Source organism: Cnephaeus nilssonii (genome assembly GCF_951640355.1).
Source record: "Cnephaeus nilssonii genome assembly, chromosome: 19".
Lineage (NCBI taxonomy): Eukaryota > Metazoa > Chordata > Mammalia > Chiroptera > Vespertilionidae > Cnephaeus > Cnephaeus nilssonii.
In genome coordinates, this window is record NC_137090.1 from 13,609,783 (window position 1) to 13,630,702 (window position 20,920).

At 40.5% G+C, this 20,920-nt stretch overlaps 1 protein-coding gene across 4 annotated transcripts in view; it reads left to right on the forward strand.

The window, feature by feature from the left end:
* Positions 1-2,237: 2,237 nt before the first annotated feature.
* Positions 2,238-20,920, forward strand: part of HEATR6 (HEAT repeat containing 6) — a gene marked incomplete at its 5' end in the record, with an annotated part of 30,529 nt that continues 11,846 nt past the window's right edge. For 2 of the 4 annotated variants that reach the window (XM_079798258.1, XM_079798259.1), the window contains 12 exons: positions 2,238-2,495; positions 4,805-4,912; positions 7,529-7,669; positions 8,378-8,493; positions 9,738-9,852; positions 10,860-10,961; positions 12,106-12,243; positions 15,793-16,094; positions 16,871-17,048; positions 17,341-17,547; positions 17,923-18,022; positions 20,275-20,630. In XM_079798258.1, coding sequence (XP_079654384.1) covers positions 2,238-2,495; positions 4,805-4,912; positions 7,529-7,669; positions 8,378-8,493; positions 9,738-9,852; positions 10,860-10,961; positions 12,106-12,243; positions 15,793-16,094; positions 16,871-17,048; positions 17,341-17,547; positions 17,923-18,022; positions 20,275-20,630 — 2,121 coding nt within the window. The remainder of the gene's footprint in view (positions 2,496-4,804; positions 4,913-7,528; positions 7,670-8,377; positions 8,494-9,737; positions 9,853-10,859; positions 10,962-12,105; positions 12,244-15,792; positions 16,095-16,870; positions 17,049-17,340; positions 17,548-17,922; positions 18,023-20,274; positions 20,631-20,920) is intronic. The other 2 variants (XM_079798260.1, XM_079798261.1) reach the window with 1 other exon arrangement.

Consider the following 20,920-nt stretch of genomic DNA (forward strand, 5'->3'; position numbering starts at 1 on the left):
GGCTCCCAATTGTATAAGTGTATTTGGGTCCCCAAAACAGCAGATCTAACACATAATTTTTTGTCCATTTCTCAGATGAAGACTTATCTTAAGGGTCATCCTTCTCTGATAATTGACCACCTCTCCCTAGAGTTCCTATCTTCAAAACATGTGGCTGTTTGGAGGTCCTTGCCCAGGAAGACAGATGAAAATGGGGGCCTGTGGATGAAGATTACAAGGGATGTGGTGGAGAAGGAAAAGAAATCTATTCCTCTTAATAAATCAGCATTGTAAAAACGTACCCACACTACCTGACTTATTTGGGCAGGGGTGATGAGGAGAAGGAGGAGGTAGGGGCTGGATAACACTTGTTATACAACAAGGACTGCATTATATTCTCCACAAGCACTGTCCAATTTATCCTTACAACAGCCTTGTGACTATGCTTATTATCATTACCATCTATAATAATAAAAGCATAATATGCTAATTAGACCAGATGTCCTTCCAGACGACCTTCCCGATGAAGCCTGGGCTGCGACAGAAGCCCGGATGAGCCATGCCAAACCTAAATCCTTTTCACAGTCTCTTTTATGCCACTTCCACTGTGATGATAAACAGGCTTCCCATCCTTCTAGCCCAGTACGTTGGACATCTCTTATGCACTGCTTCAAATACTCTTCCCCTTACATTCCTATTGTAATCATTGCTACAGTAATGTTTATCTCAGTCATCTATCAGCTTAGCATAAAATAACTGTCGAGCCTTGCCTTGAACTTGTACTCTAGTACACCACACCTCTAACTTTTGCCTCGGGGGCTTCTTTGACTATACAATAAGAGATTCCTGCAGGAGCCATCACATACTGATGATTGCTGAACTCAGAAGCACTGGAGAATTCATGCTTGATGGGGCAACATTTGGCAATAGAAGTCAAAGACTTACAGATATGTGGTTACCCCGTCCATTCCTGGGGTGGGGGGTGGGGGGCGGATTCTGAGCGCATTCTGAAAGGCTTCTCAGAAAGTCCTGAGGTTTGGGGAATCACTCACCCCATTCAATGGCCAACTCAATAGCATATATTTGTATTGATTCTTCTTTCTTCCATGTTCATTCCTGAATAATTCACTCACATACTAACCTTAACTGAGGCTCTGCTTTATGAGAACTCAAACTAAAACATCAGTGACCTAGATGTCAATTCCTGATCTTCTCTGAGCAAATGTTTAATTATCACAAATACCGTATTTTCCGGCGTATAAGACGACTTTTTAACCCAGGAAAATCTTCTATACGCCCAGTCATCTTATACGCCGGAAAATACGGTACATATACATACATCACATACATATGTGCACATCCCAAAATAATAATAGCAAGCATAATGAAATCTAAATTCAAACAAAAAATAAATATTTCTCCCCAAAGAAGCCCAAAGTCTTCAGAGAATTAGCTCTTCCAGAACATACTCCCAGTTTTCATTGCTAAACAGAAGTGCTTTATTCTCAGGATAAAACATGTACATTCAGGTGACTTCAAGGTTCCCCCCAAGAGCCATGGGTGAGAATTTGCTTTCTATTTGCATAACTCAAAGGTTTTCCCAGTCTACCCAAATGTAAATTCCAAGGCTTCACCTCTTGGGGGGGACTGAAAACTGCTCACAGCTTTAAAAACGGCTCTTTTCTTTGCCAGCATTTTCCTTTTAAGGTTTCAGGAAACCTTGGGGGTGTCCAATCTCAACCAGGTCACCCTTAGGCGGGTTATATTTTACACGGTTCCGTTTGAACTCCTGGATTCCTTGTATGGTGAGATGTCTCAAAATCCACAGGATGGGTTCCCAACCAGCCGCAAGGAATACTGGGGAATGTAACCTTATTCGGGGTGCTTTTGTGCCTGGGAAAAAGTCAGGGGCTGTGATCAGATGTAAGCAGAGGAATGTGGTAGAACTAGCGGTTCCTGCCACTGCCGTCCACAACGGCCCCTCCCTCTGCAACTCGAGCCCGAATCTGAAACTCTGGTCCTCAACAGGAATGTCATTCCTGCTCAGAAGCAAACTTCCTGGGAGAACAAATACAGTCTCCCCCTTTCAGTCAGGGCTCAGGGAGAGGCGAGCGGGGAGGGGAAATCTCCGAGCTACATGTGACAGGTATGTATTTGCAGAGCACGTCTCGGGATCGGTTCCCCCAAGGCTTGGAACCCTAAGGCTTTGGGTTCGGCTCTAACGAAGGTGTTTCCGGAAGTGGAGCGCGGAGCCCGGGATGCCCCGGAAGTATTTCCCCACGTTCTACGTAGGAAACATGGCGACCGTGCAAGTGGCCTGCTCCCCTCTGGGCGGGCCGCCGCGAGAGGCGCCGCGGGAGCTGCCCCGGGAGCAGGGCGCTGGGTTCCGCCGCCTGTCGGCCAGGCTGCGCGCCCTGCGCCCGGATGACAGCAGCGCCTCCCGCACCGAGATCCACCTGCTCTTGGACCAGCTCATCTCCGAGAACTACAGCGCGGGCGGCGGCGTGGCCCCGGAGGTAGGCGGGGTGCCGGCGGGGAGGACTCCGGGAGGCCGCCGGCCCCGGCCCCACCCCTCGGGGCCCCAGCCCGTAGCTCCCGGCTCCCTGTCTGGGCTTTCCTTACCCCCACCCCCTCCCACTTCGCATTCCTTAATTCCAGGCTGGTTTGCCCCTTCCGAGCGTGGCTCGTTGCCTTTCCTGGAAGACCCGGCAGTGCTGGCCACACTCGCATCTTTCAAAGCCCGCCTGGATGGCTTCTGCTCTGAGACCCACGCAGGTGTCATCTCTGGTTCCACCTTCCCGGCCACCCCCGCTCCACTCCCTGCATCCAGAATACTTTGTCTATAACATTCCCTGCTGCTCTTTACTGAGTGCATGGCGCAGGGGCCACCTACGCTGCTTTTCCGTGGACGGCTCCAGGAACTTGAGAGCGTGGGTTTTATTAAGTCTGTTTTACTGATAAAAACACTGAGGCTCATAAAGATGCAGTGTCCTATTGCTGGCAAAGGCAGAGCTAGACTTGGAACCCAAGCCTGTCACCAAGTCCCTGCCTCTTTCTGCTCCTTCATGCCAGCTCTGCCTCTCTCAGCCACCCCTTGAGAAGTAAGTTCTCTGAGTAATGCTATTCACACACATCAGGCCTTGGGTACTGTTGACTGAATTCCCTGAACACCTGACCCAGTCACACTGGTGCTCGCAGGCACCTCAGACCTGACAGTTCCTCACAGTGAGTCCACGTACCGTGCCCCACACACAAGCACAGGCACGGTCTGCCAACTTACACAGGTACAGACCGGTTCTTCCCCTTTCCTTCCTTCCAGAGCCTATCTATCCTGGGTTCTTTACAGTCTGTCTCCTAATATTTCTCTGTCCATCCCCTCCTCTCTATGCCAAATGGGACTAGGGGACTCTTAATTGGACTATGCCACTTGCCTCCTCTAACTTACCGCCTGCCTCCAGTCCAGCCCTTCTACAACCCATTCTTTGCTTTGCTGACAGAGTGATCTTTTCTTTAGTGGAAGAAAATCTGACTGGAGAAATAAAACTTTTGATTTGGGAAGATCTTCAATATATGTTAGTAAATGCTCAAAGCAAATTACAGAACAGTTCAGACCGTGTGAGACCCATATAGGGTGGGGAGATTTAAAAGTGCATGTACATTTTATAGAAACAAAGAGTTCACAACAAAATAAGAGTTTGTGTTACTAGGGAGCAGAGTGGGATTAAGGGAGTAGATGGGGACTTTCGTTTTATTTGTATGATTTGATATTTTTGTACCAAAAATATGTGCCTTTCCAGTTTCCTGTTCTGTAACTCCTCTTCCTGTGCCCTGTGTGCAGTCTTTTACAACTTACTGTTCCTCAGCACCTGTTGGTATTTCACTCCCACTGGTATTTCCAAGTCTTTGCACTCCATTCCCTTTGCTTCCAATGTCTCTCAAGCCTTGTCTGTCTACAGATTTTTACTCATCCTTCAAATCATTCCACATTCTGCTGAAAACTCACTTCCACAAGACCTCCCTAATTACCATTATCCCAGAGTTTGTACTTCATTCTTTCAGCGCTTAGGTCACGTTAAGTTTTTGTATTTCATCTCCCTCATTAGATTGTGAGCTTTTTAGGGCTCAGAAATATGTTTGTTTATGTTTGGAGCACAAAGACCTGGCACAGGGTAGGTGCTCAGAGCCTTTTTATTCAATAAACATCAATGAATGAATGGTGCAATTTTTGTTTTTGTAGAATTCCCTAATTTTACATTAAATTCATGCAAGCGTCATTTCTGATTTTCCCAGTGGCAATGAAAATCTGGTTTGCTGCTCAACTGGCATGGCTCAGAGGTTGAGCATCAACCTATGAACCAGAAGGTCACAGTCTGATTCCTGGTCAGGGCACATGCCCTGGTTGTAAGCTCGATCCCCATTAGGGGGTGTGCAGGAGGCAGCCCAATGATTCTCTCTCATCATTGATGTTTCTCTCTCTCTCTGTCTTCCTCTCTTTTTCTCTCTGAAATGTATAAAAATACTTTCAAAAAGGAAAATCTGGTTTGCTACTTCTTGGTATTTTTTACTTCAGTGTGTGCTTTTATATTATGGAAGCCTTTCTTTGGTTATTAATTATACTGCCTCTACTTATGTAGAGACTGGAATCTTTAACCTGACAGAAACCATATTAATTATTTCCAGCACATCCTATTTTTGTGCTGTCGTTTCCTACTTTCTGCCTCAATTTTGAGGGTAAACCATTCACTTTCATTTTGCCTTTTGCAGAGGGGGTTCTTCCCTTGGCTCTATGACCTTTCATTGTCTTTTTTTGTTTTGTTTTTGCTAGGATGTCAGCACTCTTCTTGTCCAAGCTTGCCGACTGGTGCCTCTTAATCAGAATCATCTTGTCAGCAAAGTGTCTCAGCTTACCCACCATTTACTGAACACGTTACAGGTAATCACTCATGAAACTTTAGAATTCAGATTGTGCTCTTTGAGAATAAGTAAGTACCTTTGAAACACTACATCTGTGGTAGGTATGATAGGCTGGTCTTTTGAGAAGCTAAAGAGAAAGGAAATGCCTGCTAAGAATGATATTAAAACAAATATAACTGATTTTTTTTTAAAATTCTGTACAATTCTAGAAGTTTCTCCAGATATCCTGTATAATTCTAGAAGTTCCTAAAGAAACCAATTTCATTCAGGCCCCCAGGTCTTAAATTTTTTTCATGAAGGTGTATTTGACCAACATATATCTAAGAATAAATTGGAATAATCCCCTACACCTTTCCTATCAATATTTTTTTTCCTCTTTCCAAAAACTGCCATTTTTTGTGGTCTACTTTTAGTATTTTTTAAACATGAGAAGTAGCTTAGAGGTAAGAGGATGCTAGATAAAAACACCCTTTTTAATATCAAGATATATACTATAGCTCCCTTCTCTCTAGAACTGTTTCCAACTTGCTAAACAAATTTATTATTTTTTATGAATGGTTAAAATAGTAAAGCTATTACTATAAGATACTGCATGAGTATATGAATGTAGTTCACACAAAACTTATTAATTTAGGGTGCTGTTGGCTTCAAGAAACAGAAAAGCCAGCCCAGGGTAGCTAAACAATTATTTTTTTTAATTATGCCCCAAGGGAGGCAGCTCTAAGGGTACTTAAAATAAGAGGGTTACTGGTATCTTTCAGTTTTGTCACCTGCAGTATATGGGTTATCCTTAGCCAGCATCTCTCACAGTCATAAGAAGACTGGTGACTGCTTCAATTCTAAGCATCAATGCAAAATAAAGAACACCCAGCAGAAGCAAAAGAAGTGTTTATTTTATGTCTTTTTTTTTTTTTCTCAGATGTTTCTTTCTAATGAATTGACCATTACATTTCCTAAGTTCTGAAATGGCCAACAGACCATAGAAAGACATTTCTTTAGGCTCCTGCTTGAAACCAGCAGCTTCAGCAAACTGCTGGCCTTGATTCAGGGCCAATCTTTTTTTTTTTTTTTTTTTTAAGAATGAGGAAATTTGGTTCTCCAGTAGGTCTACAGGTTCTCCAGTAGACCTCCCTTGATATTTGGCTGGGGAGACGTTGGTCATATGAAAACCTCTCTACAGCAGTTTGATCAGGGAATGGTATGACCGTAAGTGGCTTAAATCGGGAGTTTCAACCTTGACTGCCCATTAGAATCACCTGGAGGGCTTAAGCTCCCTAGATCAGCGGTCGCCAACCTTCCCGACCTCACGGACCACCAGTGGTCCACGGACCACCGGTTAGGTTTCAACTTCAGATTGATTACAATCTGAAGTTGAAACCTAACATCATGGTTTCTCGACCTCAGCACTATTGCTTTTGGATTGGGTAATTCTGTCCTGTGCATTATAGGATGTTTAGCAGAATCCTTGGCCTCTATCCACTAGATGCGTGTAGCATCCCTCCAGTTGTGACAGATCATAAATGTATACAAACATTGCCAAATGTTCCCTGGTGGACAAAATTGACCCTGGTAGAGAACCACTGTCTTAGGTTAATTAGGATTTACCCTCAGGTCTCATGTAGAAGAGGTGGGCACCCAAACAAAATCTAAAAAAGAAGAAGTAAATGGTGTTAAGTTACCAACAGTGTCTGCTGCATGTGACTTCATAAATGGAATAAGGCTGTTTTCAAGTTTAGAATTTTTCAAACTGATGTGATAGCTTCTGAATGTTTACTGTTCTTAGGTATATCATCTTTGTCACACTGGCAGTTGGAATCATTTCTAATCACCTATGGCATTGGTCGGCAAACTGCGGCTCGCGAGCCACATGCGGCTCTTTGGCCCCTTGAGTGTGGCTCTTCCACAAAATACCACGTGCGGGTGCGCACATACAGTGCCATTGAAACTTTGTGGCCCATGTGCAGAAGTCGGTTTTCGGCTCTCAAAAGAAATTTCAATCGTTGTACTGTTGATATTTGGCTCTGTTGACTAATGAGTTTGCCGACCACTGACCTATGGCATCTACAGCCCTTAACCAACTCTCTAGCATTTAATGATAGTTTATCTCAGTTGTCTGTGAGTTGGTATTTGGATTAGCCTGCTTTTCCCCAACAAGATTATAAACAACTGGAGGACAGGAATATGCCATCTCTTCCTGTTGTATTCACCACATTATGGTGGAGACCTTGTAGCTATTTAGTAAACATTTATTCGCAATGTTTTTGTTGAGCATTTACTTACTATGTATAAGGCAATTTAGTTGAATTAAGAAATTTCAATGGATTGAGCCTTACATATCTGTATATTTACAGCTGCCAATGTCTGGTTAGTTCAAGGAAAAGTTACAAGGACTTTGCCAGATTCTACTTTGAGTAGAGGGAGTAAAGGGGAAGAAATAAACAAGACTCTGAGGCAAAGAGAAGGCCCAGTCTTGATCAAACTTTTAGGGCCTATAGAGCTGATCTTTTTGACACAAAAAAGATGGACACACCACACTCTCTCTCTTACACAGCTTAACTCAGATGAGCATATGTGTCTGAAAAGGATTAAAAAAATTTTTGAAGTAGATCATACATATTTTTTTCTCTATCTGTAGGTGATAGTTGATGAGCGAAACCTGGATTTTCTGTTGGCGTATACAATTTCTGCAATTCAACAGTGCAGTTCCTGGACACATGTGAAAATTCTTCAAGCCCTGGCAGCTCTGGTTTACGGCAATGGCTCAAGATGTCAGAAGGTAATTTAGACTGTGTTCTGTTTGTTTTTTTATTTTTGTTTTTTGAAGGGTTATGAGCACAGGTTCTAAACCAACAGGACTTTTTTTGGTTTCTGTCCTGCCATTAATTAGATGTGTCTTAGCAACCCTTACTCGACCACTCTGAAGCTCATTTCCTCTTGTGTAAAATAGTTCCTTGGGGATGAAGTGAGACAATGTTTGTAAAGTGCTGGGCACTTGGTAAATGTTAACCATTTTTATTTATTATCATTACGCAGCCAAGACTAAATACTTTGGCAACTACCTAGGCTGGGAGTGATGATCCTTACTGATGTCTTTGGACATATCTTTGTGTCCCCATTAAAAGATATCTAGCCCTATCTGGTTTGGCTCAGTGGATAGAGTGTCGGCCTGTGGACTGAAAGGTCCCAGGTTCGATTCTGGTCAAGGGCACATGCCAGGGTTGTGGGCTTGGTCCCCAGTGGGGGGCGTAAAGGAGGCAGCCGATCAATGATTCTCTCTCATCATTGATGTTTCTATCTCTCTCTCCCTCTCCCTTCTTCTCTGAAATCAATAAAAATATATTTTAAATAAATAAATAAAAGATTTAGCTAGCAGCTAGTCTCTTGGTATTTACCTGCCCTTTAATTTAAAAAATGAAATCTGTCTAAAGAGTAATATTTTTCAGAAGCTGTTCTTTGACCAACACCAGCTGTCATTTTGTTTCAGTATCTCCCAGACTTATTAGGCAAGAGTGGACTCTTGATGAAGTTGAGTGACTTGGCCCAGTCTGACCCTGAAGTTAGGAGAGCTGCAGTGCATTGTATGGCAAACTTATGTCTCAGGTACGTGGGTCCCATCAGACTTCCCAGTTGTAATAATATAGGGCCTCTCGTGGGCTCCTTGTAGGTGTTTCAATCTGTCTGAAGCCAGAGCCAACTTAGAAAATCAACCTACTTTGCATTTCCTATGCTCTTTGCTAATAATATATTGCAAAGAGCAATATATTATTAATAAAGTTTTTTTTTTAAATATATTCCACTGATTCTCCACAGAGAGGAAGGGAGAGGGACAGAGAGCCAGAAACTTCGATGAGAGAGAAACATCGACCAGCCACCTCCCCGCACACACCCCACCGGGGATGTGCCCGTAACCAAGGTACATGCCCCTGACCGGAATCGAACCTGGGACCCTTCAGTCTGCAGGCCGATGCTCTATCCACTGAGCCAAACCGGTTTCGGCTAATAAAGATTTTTATTAAAGATAAAAATCTTTTAATAAAGATTTATAAAGATTTAAAAATCTTTACAACCCATGATTTTGTGCATCTGGGATTCTCAAAATAAGTCCACTTTTCATCGCCAGTCACAATTCGATGCAAAAAAAACTTCCTTTGTGCCGTTGAAGCAAAAGATTTATTTAAAATCTTTATTTAAAAATCTTTTAATAAAGATATATTATTAATAAGATTTTTAATTTTCATATTGTTTGTAAAGAAATGAAGGAAAATAGACTAGGACCTTATTCCTAAAATATAGTAAAAGTGATATATGTGCAGTATGTCAAGTTTTTGTTTTCTACTGGTATAAATTCTAATCTATTCATATGAATTTAAACTTTGGTGAGATTTGTCTGTCAAGGACAATTTCTTCTAAGAAAATGGGACCAATCCCAGCTGCCCAATTCTAGACTTACGCAGTAGAAAGTGAGCAGCACAAACTTGGACTGACTAGGAGATTTTGTCTCTGCATTGCAGTGTTGTCCAGGGACTAGGAAGGCATGCTCAGCTGTGTGATTCTGACTTGACAGGATCTGTCGGCATGATTTCCCTTGCAGAATTAAATAAGATTTCTCTCTCCATACTTCTTTCACTACAAACTTCTGTAACTTTTCCCTATGGAAACCATTCTTCCTTCTTCCAATTCATTTCAGTCTTGGGCCTGTACCCAAGTGCACAGTCTTCCATAATACAGTTTCACTAGAGAGTACATCCCAACTCCGTCATTCTATTATTGCTACTTTTAATTCTTACTCTTTTGCAAGACCCATTTTGAAGGAGACTGACTTGCTTTCTCTGTGTGTGTTTTAGTGTGCCAGGACAGCCATACTTGGAGGAGCCCTATCAGAATATCTGCTTCCAAGCTTTCTTGACCATTTTACAGTCTCCAAAATCATCTGATATGGATGACATCACATTTTGCATGGTAGGTGGGGACTGTCACTAATCTTGTGACTGTAACAGATGAGACTAGAAGCAGCAGTGGAACCAAAGCCGTTACCAGAGATTTTAATTTGGTTGCTACTAGTATATTAGTTTTGTCTGGAGATCTAGGCATAAGTGGAATGTTGATAACCTAAAAAGACTGAAATCGTATCTTTCAAGTTTAAATTACTTGAAACTGTTTTTGTTTGTTTTGTTTTGCTGTTGTTTTTGTTTTGTAATTCTAGCTTTTTAAAGAACACTATTTTCCCCCCTCCTGACTATAAAAGCAATATGGTTTCAGACTAGTGACTTTTTTATTTGTTTTTATTTACTTATTTTTAATTTAATTCTCATCTGAGGTTATGTTTATTGATTTTTTTTTTTTTATAGAGGGGCAAAACGGGGGTCGGGGTGAGACTTAGCTTTTTATATAATCATTGTCATAATTGATGGAAATTGAAGTTTTTTCAATGTTTCCACTATTTCAAAGACTACAGTTTGCATCCTCTCCATGTGAGGAGCATTTCTTAAGGATAGAATTCTGGAAATGAGACTACTGAGTAAAAAAATCAATATTGATCAGAATTGCTCTCCAGAAACCTGCTCCCACATTCATTTCTTTGCCTTTGGGAGCTGCTGAGGTTGTTGTATTATAGATTCCCTGCTTCTTATCTCTGCTGCCACTTTTTCATTCCTATCACATTCTTCCCACTGAATGTCTCCTTTTTTTTCTTACCATTTGTACATGCTGATTTGTAAACATTTATGATAAGACCACTCTTATTCAATAAAAACACTCTGTTCTGGAAAATAATTAGTAGTTCATCAGATGTCTTCCCTGGATCTTCATGGGGTATTTTTGTTTTTGTGTTTCTTCCCCCCCTTCTTTAAAGGTTTTTTCATCATCTAAAGGCATTTTCTCTTCCATCTTAAGTGGTGCTAGAAAGTTGATCCCTGGGCAACCAAATTTCATTTACCTTTTAACTTGGTCTTCTTTTTCCCCCCTAGTTGTTACAAAATGCATTAAAAGGTATACAGTCTCTTCTAAATGGTGGGAAAATGAAATTGACACAGACTGATGAACTCGGAGCTCTCCTAGCTGTGCTCAAGGTAAGGCATTTTGTCTGTTTAAACCCACATCCTCATTATGGTTAATATCTTTCCTATTTAAACCCCAGGCATAAGGACCGTCACTCCAAGGCTAGTTTTAGCGTATTATGTTTTAAGAGAGAAGAATAAAATGTTCATATTCAAACTTACTTAAAATTAAGAACTGAAAACAATAAACCTTGCTTTATTGAGTACATGTCTCAAAATTCTAAAATTTTATCTATCTTCACTTAGGAAGGGACTATGTATGATCTGGAAATAATTTAATTTTAGATGATCTTGAAACTGTATTTGAAAGAAGAACCAGGCCTTCTCCTTGCCTCTTGCCCCCTTATAATAGATAGGCCAATCAAGATGTGTGTCAGGCCCTAGCTGGTTTGGCTCAGTGGATAGAGCGTCGGTCTGTGGACTGAAGGGTCCCGGGTTCAACTCCAGTCAAGGGCACATGCCCAGGTTGCAGACTTGATCCCCAGTAGGGGGTATGCAGGAGGCAGCCAATCAATGATTCTCATCATTGATTTTCTGTCTCTCTCCCTTCCTCTCTGAAACCAATAAAAAAATGTTAAAGAAAAAGAAAAAAAGATGTGTGTCAGTAGGCTGCCAGGACATCCTGTGGCTTCTGAACCTGCCAGTCAGTGGGAAAGTCAGGTCAGCCTCTCTGGGGACCCAACTGTCATCAGTACGGTCAGAAAATAGTAAGAAGCTTTGTGCTAGCCTCATTTTAAAGCCATGTATGATAACTTAGCCTTATCATGACTAAAATTTTCATGTTTTCCCTGTGCCATCTCCCCGACTCCCAAATAGATAGGCAGACAGATATCTACATGTGGACATGGATAAGCTAAATTAAAAATTTATATTTAGATAAAATAATTACATAAACCTGGATAAATTTTATAACTTAATAAATAAAATAATAAGCAAATGAATAAACTAAAATCAGATCTAATCTGATCAAATCAGATCTTGCTGGATGTGATTAAACTCTTCATTAAGACTTATAAGCTATCTTCTGTCCCATTTTTATTTCCTAAATAAGCTTCTAAACATTAATTTGTTGTCTTTGTGATCCGGAACATAATGAATAATTCTGGTTCTTTATTTATGTTTTTTGTGTGTGTGCTTTCTTAATCGTCATCATTAGAAATCCATGTTTCATGGACTCCCCGGAATAAACATAGAGATGCCCACGGTATTATACCCTACTCCACTTCCTCAGTATGATGGACGACCACCGGTCAAATTGCAACTACCAGAATCCAGTGCTTCTCGACCAACTATGGTACATTTATGTCTGTTTAGATTTACGTTGCGGATTATTTTTATTGCTTGCTATGTGTTGTCTATGATTTGCATCACTATTGTGCCAAAGGCTCACTTTGAATTCGATCCAGTTTAGGGATTTTAAAATAATAAATTTAAATTCAACACACTGCTGAAAATACCATTTAGAGCATCTTATACTTCTAAGATATCTAGTCAGTATAACAGCAATAAAAACGAGCATTCACTTTACACCCAAAGCCCAGCATCCTCATCCCTCAAATGCTCAAGAGTCAGCAAACTATTTTTGTGAAGGGCTTACTGGTATGTATTTGCAACTGCCAATTCTGATGTCCTAGTGCCGTGGTCGGCAAACTGCGGCTCGAGAGCCACATGCTGCTCTTTGGCCCCTTGAGTGTGGCTCTTCCACAAAATACCACGGCCTGGGCGAGTCTATTTTGAAGAAGTGGCGTTAGAAGAAGTTTAAGTTTAAAAAAATTGGCTCTCAAAAGAAATTTCAATCATTGTACTGTTGATATTTGGCTTTGTTAACTAATGAGTTCGCCGACCACTGTCCTAGGGCAAAAGCAGCCACTATCTTAATGAATGAGTGTGGCTGTATTCCAATAAAACTTTATTTCTAGAAACAGGCTGTGTATGCTATGCTGGTTTTGGCCTTTGGACTGTAATTTTCCCTCTCTAGACCATTAGAACTCAATTACCAGTCAGTAGATAGGTTAATACTTCCCCAGGCAAGATCTTTTAACGTGTCTTTAACTGGTTTTGAAGTGTGTGATGGTGCATCATCATGAAGCAAAATTACTTGCCATGTCTTCTGGCCCATTCTGGTGGTTTTATGATCAAAGCGTGATTCAAATTGATTATTTATTGTTGGTATCGATCAGTATTAACGGTTTCACCTGGTTGTAGATGCTCATAATACCACACCTTCCTGATCCCACCAAACGCAGAGCATTGTCTTCTTTCCGAAGCGATTTGGCCTTGCAGTCAATGTTGAGGGTTGACCTGGATCAACCCACGATTTTGTGCGTTTGGGATTCTCAAAGTAAATCCACTTTTCATTGCCAGTCACAATTTGATGCAAAAAAAACTTTCTATTGTGCTGTTGAAGCAACATTTTACTGATGACTTTTCGGTTTTCCATTTGTCTTTCATTCAGTTGATGTGGCACCCATTTTCCTTCCTTTAAAATCTTTCCCATTGCTTGTAAACGATCGGAAATTGTTTACTGAGCAACGTTTAATCTTTCTGCAAGTTGTTTTTGAGTTTGACACGCATCTTCACCCAATAATGCTTGTAATTGTTGGTCTTCAAACTTTTTTGGTTGACCTGGACATTCTTTGTCTTTCACATCAAAATCATCACTTTTAAAGCGTTTAAGCCAGCGTTCACAAGTATCCTGAGATGGAGCATGTTCACCATAAGCTTCCCGAAGTATACGCTAACTTTTAGCAGCACTTTTCTTCAAAATAAAGTAATGAATTAAAACTTCCTGCAAATGCTCCTTTTTTGGCATGAAATTTGACATTTTTAAGTGTAAAAATATCTATGATGTTAACACCTTCAGAAAATTTGACATATGAAGTTTTGAAGCTTGTTGTCAATACAACAAAATAGCATGCATATCAAATTGCATATATATCAACATATGTGTAACTCCATCTATTGAAAAAAATCCGCATTATTAACTGGTACACATAGTAGACTGTTTTTAGGAGTTTGAAGGGAAAGGCGAAGATGGATAAACAACTGCAATGCAATCTTGAGATTTCTTTCACCAGCATATTCACAAAGTACTTTGGGAACACATTCGGGGCATCCAAATTGAGGAGTCAGAGACTTCTTAAAAGATGTGGCGAAACTGAGACTCCAGAATGAGTATTAGTACAGAAAAGGAACATTGTTATTTTGAAGGAACAAAAGATGCAAAAATATAGAAAATGGGGGTGCATATAGCCCATTGTTAACCAGTGGGAGTAGAGTGTCAGGTTTGCAGAAGGGAGGGGTCGGGCAAGTATGTAGCAGAGGCCAAATCCTAAGAGTCTTGTATAGTATGCTAAGGAATTTGGACTTTTATCATATAGTGGGTAGAGATTCAAAGAATCTTATAGAGCAGAGTGAGATAAGATTTGCATTTTAGAAAAGTAACTGGTAGCAAGTAAAAGGTTATGAGTCTGGAGCCACATTCATAATCTAAGATAGGAGTAATGAGGACCTTCTTCCCCAAGGTCATGGATTTTGAGAATCCAGAGGAGCACGGATTTGAAAGATTTTTGGATGTCAAAAAGCAGTAGGAGAAAAGTAACTGGCTTTTACTTAATATCTACACCTACAAAGCCCTAATGCTCTAAAACATGCATTGTACCTAATGGGTTAATGTCTCTCCTATACATCTAGAGTGGTATTAACGATGTATCTTGTTTGGGAGAACTGAGAAAATAGTCACTCGTCATTTTCTATAGAACTCAATTCTCTTGCAGAACGCAAGTTGAGAAGGCTGAATGCTTTCACAACAAGTGTGCAAGGTAGGTGCTGTTAGGCTTATACTTAAATGATGAAGGTCAGGCTCACAGAGGCTAAATGATTTGCCCAGGATCACAGAGGTGGAATATACCTGGTAACTCAGGCCACAAGTTTTGCTGTTCCACATTTTTCATACGTTGCTTTTTATAATCCCACTAGAGGCCCAATGCACAAAAATTCATGCAAGAATGGACCTTCCTTCCCCTAGCTGCCGGCACCGCCTTCGCTCTGGCCCAGAGCCGCCTTTCTGCCTTCGCTCTGGCCTGGAGCTGCCTTTCAGCCTTCCCACGCTGCCCAGAGGCCTGGAGCGGCTGAGTCGGTGTGGAATGCTTGCATCATCGCCATGGCGACGACGCAAGTGTCCCACCCTGCCCCCCGGCCACATGGTGCCTGCGTATGCAGATTAACCCATCATCTTTGTTGGGTTAGTTTGCATACTCACTCCTGATTGTCTGGTGGGCGTGGCGAAGGTGCGGTCAATTTGCATCTTTTTCTTTTTTCTTTTTTTCTTTTTTTAATATATTTTATTGATTTTTTACAGAGAGGAAGAGAGAGGGATAGAGAGCTAGAAACATCGATGAGAGAGAAACATCGATCAGCTGCCTCCTGCACACCCCCGACTGGGGATGTGCTCGCAACCAAGGTACATGCCCCTGACCAGAATCGAACCTGGGACCCTTCAGTCCGCAGGCCGACGCTCTATCCACTGAGCCAAACCGGCTTCGGCTGTATCTTTTTCTTTTATTAGTGTAGATAGGGTATCTGTAAGCACTTAGCATAGTGACTGACACATGGGGTGTTAAGTGTCACTTTTTTTTTACTTCTTTCAACTATGTGTTGGGGACATATTTGGTAATTAACAAATGAGAAAGGACCAGTGACTCAGTTAGAAGCTGTTTTGAAATCACTATGATATGTATATGTGTATGTGTATGTATATGTATATGTATATGTATATGTATATGTATATGTATATGTATATGTATATATGTGTGTGTGTGTTTTCATTTGCTCTTATCATCAGAATAGAAAGAAAAAATCAAAAATAAAACCAAAGAAAATCCAGCAAGAAGAGGAAGAGGAGGAGGATGAGTCCAGTGGTGAAAGAGAAGCAGCCCCAGTTACTGGCTTGGGCAGAGCGAACTTGCATGAAGGGAACACCCAGTCTCCCTCCTCCTTGGCTGTCCAGAGTTTGCGATTAGATGGAAGTGGAGCTGCAGGAAAAGATCGAGTCTCCTCACCCTTCAGTTCTTCCAGTTGGAAAAGGATCAGCAGTAGTGAGTCAGACTATTCTGATGCTGAAGGAGGCATGCAGAGTAAAATGAGGTAGTAGTATTTTGTTATATTTTTATATTCTAAATTGCATGTAAGTTTTTATAACTTTGCTTAAAACACTGACTGCTGCATGTGATTCAACTTAAATATTCTAATTTATGTGGGACTTTGCATTTCTCTGCATTTTGCCCATTCTCTTGATTTGCCTTTTGCATGAGGTTTCTCTGCCTGGAACATTCTTTCTTTCACTGTGTTTTTTTTTTACTTTTTGTCTTTTTGTCTTGTTAACCATTACTCAGCAGTCATGTCCTCTGAGAAGCCTTTTCTGAGCTTCCCTGCCCCCATTCTGGCTTAGGTACCTCTGCTGTGTGACCTTTTTACTTACCTGTACCTTAGTGTCAACATAATGTGTTGTAGTTATCTCTTCAACTCTGTCTCTGCCATTAATAAGCCGGTCAGTGTCAGGGGGCTGGTTTATGTCTGCCAGCCTCGGCACAATGTCTGGCACATCCATGAGGATACTCAGGACATGTTCGTTGGATGAATGGATGGTCTGCAGTTTCCTAACATCAAAATGCTGCCCTTTTATTCTCTATCTAGTTGTGTGTGTTTTAATTGTCAATTTTATTAATATATTATATAAACAAATTGCTTCAACATGTTTTCATTGTATTTTGAAAAATACATTTTAATATTAGCATCTTTAGGACTTAGAATATTAAATTTCTCAATGTATCATTTGAGTTGGCTGAAATAAATTTTATTTCATGCTTATACTTTTAAGAATATTAAAAGACGTTTTTCCTTTTTTCTCTTGGTTATTAAAGGTCTTACCAAGCCAAAGTTCGACAAGGAGCATTAGCTTGTTTTCTTTCTACTATAAAATCAATAGAAAAAAAAGTTCTTTATGGCTACTGGTCCGCCTTTGTTTCTGATACACCTGAGCTTGGAAGCCCACAGTCTGTGTCCTTGATGACTCTGACATTGAAAGATCCTTCCCCAAAGGTAAGAGCATTTAGATTCTCAGTGTTATGCTGGGAAGAAAAACTTGACAAGTCTTTGTTGTTTCCTCTGCCCTGTCCAGTCTTACAGGAGCACAGCTCTTACTAACACCAACCCAGGTGTGGGGTGCAAGGGCCTAGCTCATGGCTACTTTTAGGACGTGGTAGATAACCCCATTGCCTTTATTCCAATTAAAATTATCCTAAACATTTTGAAAATGAAAAATGTATATAGGAAGAAGGGGATCTGACTCCTGATTTTTAACTAACTGATGTGAATCATCCTGAAATTTCAGACGCGTGCCTGCGCTCTGCAAGCTTTATCTGCCATCTTGGAAGGCTCAAAGCAGTTTCTTTCTGTTGCTGAAGATACCAGTGACCACAGAAGGGCTTTTACTCCCTTCTCTGTCATGATCGCTTCCAGCATCAGAGAGTTGCACAGATGTCTTTTGTTAGCGTTGGTGGCTGAGTCATCCTCACAGACCCTTACTCAGATCATTAAGGTAAATGTGCCAAGTTATCTGTTTCAATTTTGTATAATGTTTTGCAATGCTGAAAAGTAACTTGACTTAAGAATATAACTAAGGGGTCATTTTATTTGAAGATATCCTATTTGTACCTACTTGTTTGATCTAACCTACCACCCCTGTATGTCCAAATAAATGATTTACTATAAAAAACACTCCTTTATTTTTAGTCTTAAGTTGTACCAATGAGAAAACAAGTGCTATCTCCCTCCCACCCCACAAAGACATAAAAGAAAATGAGTGATTTTCAAATAAATGTGAAGACTTCTTTTTAAATTAAATGCTGTAAAATTTTGTTTTTATGTTATGGCTCAATCAGGTCTGTTGAGCACCTATTCTTGTGCTTTGCAGTGCCTTGCAAATTTAGTATCAAATTCGCCTTATAACCGTCTGAAGCTCAGCCTGCTGACCAAAGTCTGGAACCAAATAAAGCCTTATGTCCGCCACAAAGGTTGGTGCTAGTTTAAAATGATTTGCTTCTTTATATCAGTCAAATATACATTATTAGTTTAAAAATATTCACAGTAGGCCGAAACCAGTTTGGCTCAGTGGATAGAGCGTCAGCCTGCGGACTGAAAGGTCCCGGGTTCGATTCCGGTCAAGGGCATGTACCTTGGTTGCGGGCACATCCCCAGTGGGGTTGTGCAGGAGGCAGCTTATCGATGTTTCTCTCTCATCGATGTTTCTAACTCTCTATCCCTCTCTCTTCCTCTCTGTAAAAAATCAATAAAATATTTAAAATATATATATATATATTCACAGTAATTGTATAGCTCTAAGATATCTCTACTTACTCTTCCCAAGTTTTCAGGAGAATCCAATTGCTAGAACTCCACTTTTGACCTCTGAAGTACCACTGATGGAAGTGAGCTGGAAAATTGATTGTAAAGTTGAATGCCTCTTTGCTACTGCAGTGCAGTAATCAGGGGATCCCTTTAGATTGAGCCAAGTGCAAGGGATCCCCTCCCGTATGTAATAGTTTATATCCTTTAGTCATAAGTAGAGGATGGGTGGACAGTCAAATAGACAGACATCATCTTTTTAAAAAGAAAAACTGAATATAAAGCCTAACTTCTTTAACTTTATTTCCTCTGAAGATCAGTTAAAATTCCAGAACCTCAAATCCCCACTAACTACAGTCTTATTTCTTGGTATTTCCTGATTTCTTCCACACATAATATGCAGGGGTAGGCAAAAGTAGGGTCACAGTTGTGAGTACGTGAAACATCTTGTATTATTTATTAATTAATTATTGTAGTATTTTCCATATGAACAACTATAAATCTACTTTTGCCAACCCCTGTATATGTACTGTAAACACTTGCCTTTAAAACATATGTTTTTCTTCTGTTTGCAAGCTTTATGATCTGACCACATTCTGAAAAGTTGAGTTTTTTATTCAAAATTACAGAACTTGATGGAGGTGTGGATTTTGTGTGTGAGTGACATCGTGGGAGGGGTCCTGGACCTGGAGTCAGTCGGACTCCCACTTCTGCCCTCTCTGAACTCTAATTTCCTCCTAACAGGAAGCATTATACCTATCTCATAAGACTTATAAGGCTTAACTGAAATAGTGACGTGTAAACTGAGTCCATTCACTCCTTTTACCAGTGTGTAAAATGGGACCCCAAAAGATAAATCTTGCCGTAAGGTGTCTCATCACATTAGTGACAGAAGTAAGATTAAAACAACCCAGGTTTGTGGCTCAGTCCTCTGCTTGTTCCACCACATCTGTAAACCGAGGGGAGTGGACCATGTCTCAGAGGTCCCTTTCAAGTGTCTGACTCTATCTCCATCAACTTTTTATTATTAAAATGTTCAAATCCACAAAAATTTTCAAATTTAAAAGAATAGTATGTTCTGTTGCTGAACATCTATATCTCTACCTAGATTTAACAATTGTTAATTTTTGTCATATTTGCTTTCTGTGTCCCTTTCTACGTTTGTGTGTGTGTGTATGTGTGTGTGTAAATATGTGTGTATATATGTGTATTTGTGTGTATATATTTATATTGACTTTTTTCCTTGAACCATTTGAAAGTAAATTATAGATATGATATTTTTCCCTAAATATCTCAGCATGCATATCTTAAGAATAAAGATAATCTAAAAAACACAAAACCAATTTTCCACCTAAGAAATTTATATTGATTCTATAATATTATTTACTATCTTGTCCACATTTAAATTCCCCCATGTGTCCCCAAAAGTCTTTTATAGCTTTAAAAAAAACACACAAAAAAACCAGCTTTGTGCTCGCTTCGGCAGCACATGTACTACAATTGGAACGATACAGAGATGACCATGGCCCCTGCGCAAGGATGACACGCAAATTTCTAAAAAAAACCACCTATGTTCATTCAAGGTTTATGTATTGCATTTAGTTTTCATGTCACTTTAGCCTTTTTAAATCTAGAATAGCCCCCAACCCTTTTTTTTTCCCTTTCATGATACTGAGTTTAGGAAAAGTCCAAGCCAATTGCCCTATAGAATATCTCACATTCTCAGTTTATTTGATAGTTTCTTCATAGTGTTAACTTATATTTCTGTCCCCTCTATTTCCTATAAGCTAGTAAATAGGTCTGGTTTAATTAGATTCAGATTAAACAAGGAGGCCATAATTCTTAGTTGCTTGTAGGGATAACTATGGTGCTTCTAACAGCTGTTCCCATGGTGATAGATTCTTACTGTTCCCTTTGACAGATGTTAATGTTCGTGTGTCAAGTCTTACACTCTTGGGAGCCATAGTATCCACTCACGCACCCTTACCTGAAGTTCAGCTACTTCTCCAACAGCCCTGTTCTTCTGGACTCAGCAATAGCGATTCAGCAACCCCTCACCTCAGCTCCCCTGATTGGTGGAAGAAAGCCCCCTCAGGACCCTTTCTGGAAGAAGCATCAATTAGCTCACCAGCGGGGTCTTCAGAGCCCTGCTGGCTCATTCGACTTTGCATTTCCACTGTTGTGCTGCCCAAGGAGGACTCCTGTTCAGGTAGCGATGCTGGCTGTGCAGCAGGAAGCACCTATATGCCGTCCCCCATGCGACTGGAGGCCTTACAGGTAGGAGGTGTCATTTCCTTGTCTCGGAAACGGAAGTTAGTTATTCTTCCTTCCTAGGGTGTGGGTGAGGAGCGAGTGAAAATATGTAAAGCTGAGCGCATGTCAGCGGTGTCAGTGGGAGTTGTATTGTAGATGTGAGCGCCTTGTTTATTGTTGCTTGTTTGTTATGGTTGTTGGTGGCTTTGGTTGTAAAATGTCAGGTTCATTCATTTTCATTGCAAGCCATTTTAGTCACCTCAGGTATATGACAGATAGATATAATAATTATATAGTAATTCTGAAAGAAACTA